This window comes from Adiantum capillus-veneris, chromosome 18 (assembly GCF_014529385.1).
Source record: "Adiantum capillus-veneris isolate H3 chromosome 18, ASM1452938v2, whole genome shotgun sequence".
Taxonomy (NCBI): Eukaryota; Viridiplantae; Streptophyta; class Polypodiopsida; order Polypodiales; family Pteridaceae; genus Adiantum; species Adiantum capillus-veneris.
This window is the reverse complement of record NC_140948.1, coordinates 25848527-25859504: the sequence shown is the minus strand read 5'-3', so window position 1 is coordinate 25859504 and position 10978 is coordinate 25848527. Positions and strand designations below refer to the sequence as shown.

Here is a 10978-nt window from a genome sequence, read left to right as displayed (position 1 = left end):
CTTTATATTAATCGAAAGAAAAGTGAATTATTCTTACAAGAGATTCACTATTTAGGTCACATTATCTCTCAAGATGGCATCCAAATGGATCCATCAAAGCAAGAGGTAATAAAAGGATGGCCTAATCCAAGGAATCTGCATGAACTAAGAAGCTTTATAGGTATGTGTGCATACTATAGACGCTTCACAGAAAAGTTATCACAAATTGCAGCACCATTACATAACCTAACAAAGAAAAACGCTAGGTATATATGGTCCACCAAGGAGAACAATGCTTTCGAAAAGCTTAAAGCGAAGCTTATCTTTCAACTTGTGCTTACACTGCTGGATCTCTCAAAGCCATTTGAGGTTCAATGCGATGCTTGTGGTGATTGCCTTGGAGCTGTTTTGCTCCAAGAAGGGTGCGCCATAGCCTATGAAAGTTGAAGGCTCAACCCTGTTTAGCAAGCTCTAGGCATATATGAGAAGGAACTCTTAGCAGTCCTACTGCATGTTCTAGACTCGTGGAAGCACTATTTATTGGGGGACTTCTTTCATTCTGCCAACGGATCACCAAAGCCTTAAGTACTTCATAACTCAGACCAAGCTCTCCGACAAACAAATGAGGTGGACAAATTTCCTTTCGCAATTTCATTTTCATATTGCTCACATTGCTGGCAAGCATAATCAAGTAGCCGATGCATTCTCAAGACGACCGAGAGTGAATGTGGTGTCCATATCAACTCATAATGATCTATCTTCTATGATAGATGAGTATGCAATCGATCCCGATTTTAGAGATGTGATTTTTAGCGCTTGCAGTAGAAAAGCAGGAAGAACCATTTACCTTACAAGATGGTTATCTTCTTTATGGCAATAGACTATGCGTTACTAACTCACTACATGAGAAAGTAATGTATGGATCTTATGCTCCTCCTTATGCGGGGCATCTAGCATCCTCAAAAGGATAATTTTTAAACTTCATAAGCTATCATCGGATTTACATTTGCTTACTCTAGGGAAGCATTGTAAGCATTGACAAAGTTTTGGTTATCCTTTAATTCTATGCCTTGAATCCATCTAACATCTTCAAAATGATAGTTCTTAAACTTATAATAAGATACCATCGGATAATCTTACCGCCTCTCAATACCTTGTCTTCATGTCGGAGAATGGACTCGGGCTGCAACACCTCTTCTTGGTCCTTGATCTCCGGTGGGTCTTCAATGATTGCTTCTTGAGGTGGCTCTCCTTTATAAGTTTTTAGTAGGCTCACGTGGAAAGCATTGTGAATGAGCCAATGGTTAGGCAAGTTAAGTTGATAGTCCATCTCATTGATTGGCCTAAGAATCTGAAAGAGACCATAGTACCTTTTTGCTGACTTAGCATAGTACTTTTGGTGCACTGTAGGATTCTTGCCCGTTGTGTGCCTTAATCGACCCTTGGGAATCTTAAGCAAGACCCAATCATTTTGTTTAAAGGCTAAGGCTCTTCTGTGCTTATCAGCAGCAGCCTTTTGCCTTTGTTGAGAGATGGATATAGCATCTTTAATCTTTTGGAAAGATTCTTGCAGGTCTCGGCTATATTCTTCTGCAGCAACGAAGACTTCCCATGACCATCCAATTTTCCCTATTTTGGCCTTTGGACAATTGAATTAAAATTAGGAACCTTAGTCTATCAAAGTCTTAATGGAGCTGAACCTTAGGTCTTTTAAGCCCCATTGAAGCACATTGCTCTTTTGCAGATTGTCCCCCCTTTGGATCCCTGCAAAGACCGGTCTGACAGCCTTACTAATATTCTAGCTTTTACTCTCTTGGTACTTCCCCATATTAAATGATTAGTTTAACATGATAAAATCTTTTGGGAGAATTAGATATTAGTTTTTATGACATTACCTTTCTCTTGAAATCATAGTCGTCCTCGACTATGAGGTAGAGAAGATAAAGCCTAGTCATTAGTCCATTTGCTAGCGGGTAAAGGATCCCTATTTTACCCTACGACACCATTCTAAAATGGATGACTAGTCCATTTGGTGCTTGAGAGCCTTAGCTGCCGCAAGAATGTCTGCACTTTAGTTCGTATCAATCTTCCATAGTAGAGTGACAAACTCTGCTTGGTGTTCGAGAGACGTCGTCCCCACCAACATGATTCTAAGCAGGCATACAAGAAATGCTCCAAGGTTCCTCCTAGCAAAGTTCTTTTTCAATAAAAGTCTTCAGCCCACTAGTATAGATATGGCTTTTATTGGCAGATTGTCCTAGGGTGACTAGGCTAGTGCTAATATATGAGAGGGAGTTGAAGCACTATTTATACGATGCTAAAGTTATGATAAAGGTTGATCAAGAAAGCATTAATTAATTTCCCAATCAAACAAAATTGAAAGGTCCTAAGGCCCGATGGGATTAAGTCTTACAAGAGTTTGATTATGCATTCACAGATCAAGGGGGATTATTGCTCCCTACAAAAACAAGTACAGAATGAGAGATGTAAGCCGAAGCATATAACACTCAACATTGGTAGAAACTATCACAAAATCACATTAGAAGCTGGTGCTTTAATCATGATACAGACGTGAAGGACAACTTGTCCGAGCCTTTCTTGCAGGCATTTGGCCTTCAATAGTTATATAGACAAGTAAAGAGAAGATGTCTTTGCTATGACAGTACTCTTCTCCTTAAGGAAGGCTGTCAAAAGGCCACTAGTGTACACAGCTCATTTCCAAAGTTGTTTACAAAATCTACAATGTGCAGATGGTGTGAGCAAGGTAGGGCATCAGAACAGCGGGCCGGCCTCCTTGGCATCTGCTGGCACCACAGGCTCAGCCTGCGAGGTAGGCCACCTGCCAAGCTGGTAAGCGATTCGCTGGCGGAAAAGTGTTCCATTTTCCCTCTGCTCGATGGGAGTATGCAATGTCTCTTCGATTGTTGTCTTTACATCTGCGTAGTAGCCTGCAGAATTACGGTAGAGCTCAAACACCATGCCCAACCGCATGTCATCGGAAAAACTGCCCAGAAATGTAGCTAGCACACTAAAGGTTGCGGCCCACATGCCCAGTATGTTGGTGGGTAGTGCGGTGCAGGCCTTGTCTAATGCTTGTAGGCGCCGCTTGCAGTCATCAACGAACAAGGAAGTGCTCTGGCGCAGATGAGGAGACACATACAATGCATAGTGGACGTCACTAGCAAGCTTGCGGAAGAGACGAGCAGCGGTGCGTTGCTCCTCCGCCAGTTGTGAGGGCTGAAACTGGTTGACGACAGCCATCATGGCAGCAGTGCCTGCATTGAGCAATAGTGCAGGCAGGCTGAGGCCCACGCTGTGGCCAGCATAGCCGTCCAAGCCACTGAGCACGCAAGCGGTCATGCTGGCGGACGTGAGCATGCGCTGGAAGAGCTTGTTCCAGTTGTCTCGCTGTTGTGCAAGGATGGAATGCATCTCGGCTCTGTCCGAGGCAGCGTTTGCCAGAAGCTGCACCTCTGCTGTGAGAAAGCTGGAGGTTATACTGCTGTTGGCGTCCTTCTCGATCGCTTGCAGGAGGCCCTCCTTGTGGGTGTTCCAAAAGTGGGTCTGAACCCGTAGATGTAAAGGACGTGGTGCTGGAAATGGGTTTAACGCGATCAGTGCCATCGATGGCCGGAGCATGCTTGCGGTGATTTTCTTGTACAAGCTGTTGAGACTGTTGGCTAACCGCCCGGGCTGTGCAGACAAGAGGACTGCTAATAGATAATAGATCTAGGAAAATTGAGGGACAACCCAATGTGGTGGTTAGCAGCTAGTACTGCTTCGGTGGAGTAATTAGGGAGGCGGGAGAAGTTATTGAGGCGTGCTGTTGCAGGTGTGCTGCTAGTATTGGCGATGATGGAGGCAGAGCTGAGTGCCATGCACATGCACATGAGGCTGCGTATGGTGATTCTGTGTATGATGATGCTCTCTAATTTGATTTGTGTTCAGGATGTGGATGTGCGACGTGCGTCGTTGTTTGGAAATGCAAGGTGGACGTCGTGTGGCTTAAAAAGGGATGCTACCAAAGTCAAATTTTGATTCAGTATTCTGTGACACTGGAAAGGGGAAGTCAAAGGCAACTTATTCAAGCGGAATGAGTCTTGCCTCTTCTTGCCTCCTAACGAGCAATAAAAAGTAGGGTGACTCCCCACGTCTCTATTTGACACCCTCAACTTTTAGAGGGGATCTACGGTCTCAGATCATTGTTGATCGTGGGTCGTCGATTCATTGAGAGGAAAAAATAAATTGGGTAGGATTCGACCTCACAACCTCCCCATCCCAAGAACAATGCGTTACAAATACACTATTACACGCATTTTGATAAGCATGTAGAATGGTAGCATCATATTGCGTATATCCAACTTGCTGCGATCTTAGTTCACATCGAGTTTACACCAAAAAACTATAGTTCACAGACTTTGCAGAGTTCACATCTAGTTTACATGCAAGTTCACAACTAGTTCACATTTGTCCGAGTTTCCATCTAGTTTACATCTAGTTTACATCAAGTTCGCATGTGGGATCAACGGTTGTGATCTTCGCCGACAAGCAACGTCGATTTTCAACCGTAGCTCCCCTCTAAAAATTGAGGGTGTCAATTAGAGACGAGGGGCAACTCCCCCTTTACAAATACCAAGTCTCCCCTTTGTACTGAATAGCGAAGGCAACTGTATGTTACATGCTCCCTTTGTGCGTCGAGGCACTTGTAAACTTTGTCAAGTTAACTAACACTCGGGCCTCATGCATAGACCACACAAATGGACGGTTATATAGCCTTCTATCACGGTTTCTACACCTATAGAGGTGTAGACTACGAATTATGCATCTTGGCGCAACATGTTTAGGATAGGGGATCGTTGAAGTAGCCTGTGAGTCATGGTGGAACCTCTAGGAGTCAGGTCCCTCTAATACTAAGAAAACTTTAATGATTGTGCAAGTGTCTATATATGTAGTTGAACTATTCCAACATGCATAGCTTGAAGTCAAATATGTTGTGCGTCTTGGCCTTGCTGTTGTTTATGCGCTCCATGCATTCAAATTTGTTATTTTTTTTTTGCAAAATGTCTATGCATAAAATTGCTCCAAATTTGCAAGGGTTAATTAAATGCAATGTTTTGGGCAATGTCTCTTAATGTGTTATGAATAGAAAAGGCAAGTCTATGTTACGTGCTCCTAAGGTCCCCTTTGTGCCAAGGCACGTCTATGGAACTCTACCCTTTACGATGTAAAACTTTGTCAAGTTAACTAACACTCCAGCCTCATAGACCACACAAATGGGCGGCTGCATGGCCTTCTGTCATGGTTTCTACACCCTATAGAGGTGTAGCCTACGATTTCCACATCTTAGCACAACGTGACTAGGATAGGGGATGGTTGTACTAGCCCGCAAGTCATAGTGGCACCTCTAGGAGCCAAGTCCCTCTAATACTAAGAAATCCTTCATGATTGTGCAAGTTTCTATGTAGCTGAACAATTACCAACATGCATAACTTGAAGTCAAATATGTTGTACGTTTTGGCCTTGTTGTTGTTTATGCACTCCATGCATTCAAATTTGTAACCTTTTTTTTTTGCAAAATGTCCATGCATAAAATTGCTCCAAATTTACAAGGGTTAACTGCATGGAATGCTTTGGGTAGTGTCTCTTAATGTCCGATCTACGTATTTTGTAGGGCAAGATGCCATGGTGTCCTCCATATATTTTTTTCTAGAGAAAGGTTATATTTTGCAAGACAAAAACAAAATCTCGTGAACTCTGCACGCTTCGTGACTTTGGATTGGACATACGATGTTTGACCAAGGTAGACCTCTGTGTTAGTGAGTGGTTGCAATGATTTGATGAAGTGCCCAGGAGAGGTTGCATAGTAAAGTGCAGATCTCTAAAGCCACAGTTTATACATTCTTCACAACTCTGTATCAAGAAATATAGTTTGGAGGAGGTGACTAAATCTTTTGCAAGGGGGTTTGTTCACGAGTATGTTAAAGGACCCGTTGATTGGGCATTCTTTGTAGAGAGTACCTTACCAGACATGGTTGCAAAAGAAATTAGAGATGGATTGTATTCCACACTTGCACTCGGACTCAAAGCTTTAAGTGACTATCAATGCCTCTATCAACGACCCAAGAAGGAGGCCACATAACTCCTGCAACATTATGTACACAATCTCCACAAGTTTTAGATTGTGTATATAGCATTGTATAGGGTAAACATTTCTATGCAAAGTGGCATTACAATGCAACATCTCAAAAGGTAGAATCGCAGAAGGCGAACATGCATCAAGATGAAGGAGGAAATTGCTTGGTAAAGCGTCTCTAAGAGAAATTTGCAGAGACAGAGATTGCTTTGCAAGTTGAACAAAGTATCATTGTGTCTCAGGCTGATGGAAATGTGAAGGAATTGCAACAAGATGTTTTGACGGTCATTCACAATCCAGAACTTAAATCTACCAATTCAGGCTTCAATTGGCTTAATCGACTACAAATGGATTCCCAAATCCAAAGTGGAGCTACCATAGAAATCAACAACATCCATATGGTAATTGAAAAGGAAACTAACAAATAACCCGATCTTGTCGCAACCTTCCAAGACAAACCTCAAATGAATCCCTAAAGTTCAAATCAATTATCTCTTGGCCACACACCGACTAATCACAAAACAAACCATTAAAGAAAGGGCATCCGTGCTTCAAATGCAAGGTGGACGTCGTGTGCTTATAAAGGGATGCTACCAAAGTCAAACTTTGATTCAGTATTCTGTGACACTGGGAAGGGGAAGTCAAAGGAAGCTTATTCAAGTGAAATGAGTCTTGCCTCTTAACGAGCAACAAAAAATAGGGCAACTCCCCCTTTACAAATACCAAGTCTTCCCTTTGTACTGAATAGCGAAGGCAAGTGTATGTTACATGTAACTCTACCTTTCACGATGTAAAACTTTGTCAAGTTAACTAACACTCTAGCCTCACGCATAGACCACACAAATGGACGGTTACATGGCCTTCTATCACGGTTTCTACACCCTATAGAGGTGTTCACGCAATGTGCCTAGGATAGGGGATGGTTGAACTAGCCCGCAAGTCATGGTGGCGTCTCTAGGAGCCAAGTCCCTCTAATACTAAGAAAACTTTCATGATTGTGCAAGTGTCAATGTAGTTGAACAATTCCCAACATGTGTAACTTGAAGTCAAATATGTTGTGCGTTTTGGCCTTTCTGTTGTTTATGCACTCCATGCATTCAAATTTGTAACCTTTTTTTGTGTGCAAAATGTCTATGCATAAAATTGCTCCAAATTTGCAAGGATTAATTGCATGCAATGTTCTGGGCAATGTTTCTTAATGTCCGTTCTACATATTTTGCAAGGCAAGATGCCATGGTCGTTCCCATATGTTCCTTTTCAGAACAAGGTTATATTTTGCAAGACAAAAACCAAATCTTGTGAACTCTGCAAGCTTCATGACTTTGGAGTAGACACATGATGTTTGACCAAGGCAGACCTCTCTGCTAGTGAGTGGTTGCAACACTTTGATGAGGTGCTTAGGAGAGGTAGCATAGTAAAGTGCAGATCTCTGAAGCCAGAGTTATGGACTAGAGTTTATACATTCTTCACAATTCTTCACAAATGTGTATCAAGAAATATAGTTTGGAGGAGGTGATTGAATCTTTTCCAAGGGAGTTTGTTCATGAGTATGTTGAAGGACCAGTTGACCGTGCTGCGATGATTCTTTGTAGAGAGTACCTTACCAAACATGGTTTCATATAGGTGGATTATATCCCACTCGTATACTCCAAGGGGGTTTGTTCATGAGTATGTTGAAGGACCAGTTGACCGTGCATTCTTTGTAGAGACTACCTTACCAAACATGGTTTCATATAGGTGGATTGTATCCCACTCCTATACTGGGACTCAAAGCTTTAGGTGACTATCAATGCCTCTATCGAAAGACCCAAGAGGGAGGGCACATATGTGTGTGTCTAGATTGTATGTACTTGGGTTTGAGAGAGATGGTGAAAGGTTGATGGTTATGTGTGTGAGGAAAGATTGAAGGGTTAAATTAACTTATGTTCTCTCATAATTTCCATTAGTGATAGTAGACCAAAGTTTTGTGGCAATTGACAGCTTGATTTTCAAACTTTAAAGAGGAGTTTTCAAGCTTGCGGCATCGGCTTTGTAAGTCAAAGATTATTGATGATTAATCGGCCAATCGACCAACTAATTGCGCTTATTGATCATTGAAACCCAGTATGTCAAGCTAGTAATTCAAATCATTGGCTAAACCTTGTGGATTGTGGAGGTGTAGGGCGAGAATCAAAGAAGCAAAAGATTTTTGAAGATATTGAAGAAGTGGTGGTTAAGAATTTGGCATCTAAATGCTTTAAAGGAGATTTGAAGGGCGAATCTGGCATAGGTGAATAGCCAAACAAGAAGAAGCAAGCCTTTGAAGGAATTTATGAAGTCAAATATCAATTCAGTGAAGATATGAAGAGGGGATAAGTCAAAGGACGGTTTTCAAGAGCATTCAAGGTTTTCTAAAAGCTCTCTAATGCTTCGCATTAGCTAGTTTTACGGGATAGCGCCCAGACATAGTGGGCAAACATTCAAGGCTTTCTTATGAGAGAAATTGAAGCCAACGGCAATTAAGCAGCTTGGAGTCCATCAAAGTTTCTTAAATTTGAAGTCAAACTACGACCTCTTCCACCTAAAGAAAAGATTAAGCTCAACTTTTATGTTAGGAAATATGACGTAGCTAAGTAGATAATTGAGTAGATTACTTAATGGAGAGGGATAATTTTCACACATAAGAGATTATATATATATATATATATATATATATATATATATATATATATAGAGAGAGAGAGAGAGAGAGAGAGAGAGAGAGAGTACAGACGATATACGTGGTTCACCCAATGTGGGCTATATCCACGAGAAAGCAGCCACTTAATGGCTTTAGTACTTCAAACAAGAAATAGGTTACAAAGGGATTGTACCCTTAATACAGCTCCCGCCTTGCTTCACTCTCACCACCTCACACCCACCTTGTTGCATCAACTTCACACTATGAAATTTGTATAGAAATGGCCTCTTTTTATAGGCCAAAAGGGTTGCCCTCTCTCATGAGAGGCAGCGATGCGTAGTTGCCCTTGTGTAAAGAAGTCCAAATCGAACCCTCCAATACGCCCATGTGTGGCCGCCCTTGAGAAGACAAGTCTGCTTTTGAATTCGGCCACCGACCATTGGCCATTGATTTTTGACCACCGGCCACCGGCCATCGGCCAACCGGCCAAACGACCAGCCGTTTTTCGACCACTTTTCGGCCGCCGTCCGGCCATAATATTTCGGCGAAAAGGAATATTCCGGTGAGTGATTTTATTTTCCGACAAGTTATTTTTCTTCAGGCACGATGGCTTCTCTTCATAATGAGGGCCTTACAAATGTGCGTTTTCAACACAGAAAATTAAAAGGGGTAAATGAAGCTCCATACTTAACAATCTCCCACTTGGAGACTGATCTCCAAACCAAACTTGTGACTGCTTTCCATCTCGGCTTCTTATCCTTGAATGCCGATTGAAGATGAGAAAAAGCCGAACTTCTCCTTCTTGACAACCTTTGTAAACATGTCTGCAGGATTTTCACTTGTATGCACCTTTCCTAGCTTTAGCTGTCCCACTTCCAAAAGAGTGCGTATGAAGTGATATCTCACCTCAATGTGCTTTGTCATTGAATGAAAGGTTGAGTTCTTTGCAAGATGGATAGCGCTTTGGCTATCACTGTACAAGACACAATTGTCTTGTTTGAAATCCAAGCTCTTCTAAGAATCTGTGAAGCCACATAATTTCTTTGCTTGCCTCCGTCATTGCTACATACTCTGCTCCCTTGTAGAAAGTGAGACCACTTTCTGCAGCTTTGAAACCCAGCTTACTGCTGTGCCTCCAACCGTGAAGACATAGCCAATAGTGCTCCTTCGAGTATCTTTGTCACATGCCATATCTGCATCAGTATACCCTTTTAGAAAAATATCAATTCCTCCAAAATAAAAAGCATTTGTTGTCGTCCCTTTTAGATACCTAAGTATCCACTTCACAGCTTGCCAGTGCTCTTTACCTGGGTTGTCCATGAACCTACTTACAACTCCCACTGCATGTACAATGTATGGCCTTGTCTAGACCATAACATACATAAGAGAACCTACCGCTGCAACATATGGAACTTTAGATATATAGGCTATCTCTTCTTGTGTCTTTGGACACATATCCTTTGTTAGTTTAAAGTGACCAGCCAAAGGTGTAGAAACTGTTTTTGCATTTTGCATTGCAAACCTTTCTAGTAGCTTCTTAATGTAATCCTCTTGAGATAGCTTTATTGTCTTCTTTGTCCTTTCCCTTGATATCTTCATACCAAGTATCCTCTTTGCAGCACCTAAATCTTTCATTGAAAAAGATTTAGACAACTCTTCTTTTAGGTCTTTGATGTTCTACATGTTAGCACTTGCAATCAACATGTCATCAACATACATCACTAGGATGATGAGCTTCCCATCTCCCAAATTCTTCGTGTAGACACAATGATCCAAGTTGCATCTTGTGAATCCATGACCCAACATCCATCGATCGAACTTCAAGTACCATTGTCTTGATTCTTGCTTTAAACCATACAAGCTCTTCTTTAACTTGCAAACCATTTTCTCCTTACCTTTTACTTCATACCCCTTTGGTTGAAGCATGTAATTTTCCTCATCTAAGTCACTGTGAGAGAATGCCGTATTTACATCCATTTGCTCAAGATTTAGATCATGAGTAGCCACAAGGCTTAAGACAAGCCTAATTGAGTTCATTTTTACAACAGGAGAAAATATTTCATTGAAGTCAATACCTTTCTTTTGAGAATGTTGAGCTTATATGTGAAGCTACTCAATATATGGCTTCTCTATATATGGCACCCAGGTCCCCTCTATATATACATCATCTCATGTGTGTATTCTACACACTTTGGGGTTCTACTTCT

The 10978-nt window shown here is 41.7% G+C and overlaps 1 protein-coding gene across 1 annotated transcript; it reads right to left on the bottom strand.

The window, feature by feature from the left end:
- Window positions 1-2475: 2475 nt before the first annotated feature.
- On the bottom strand, window positions 2476-4202 carry LOC147435378 (putative F-box protein At4g22030). Its single transcript, XM_086487947.1, has one exon. The coding sequence runs from the start codon at window positions 3616-3618 to the stop codon at window positions 2752-2754; it is 867 nt and encodes a 288-aa protein (XP_086344073.1). The 5' UTR covers window positions 3619-4202; the 3' UTR covers window positions 2476-2751.
- Between the last annotated feature and the right edge of the window lie 6776 nt (window positions 4203-10978).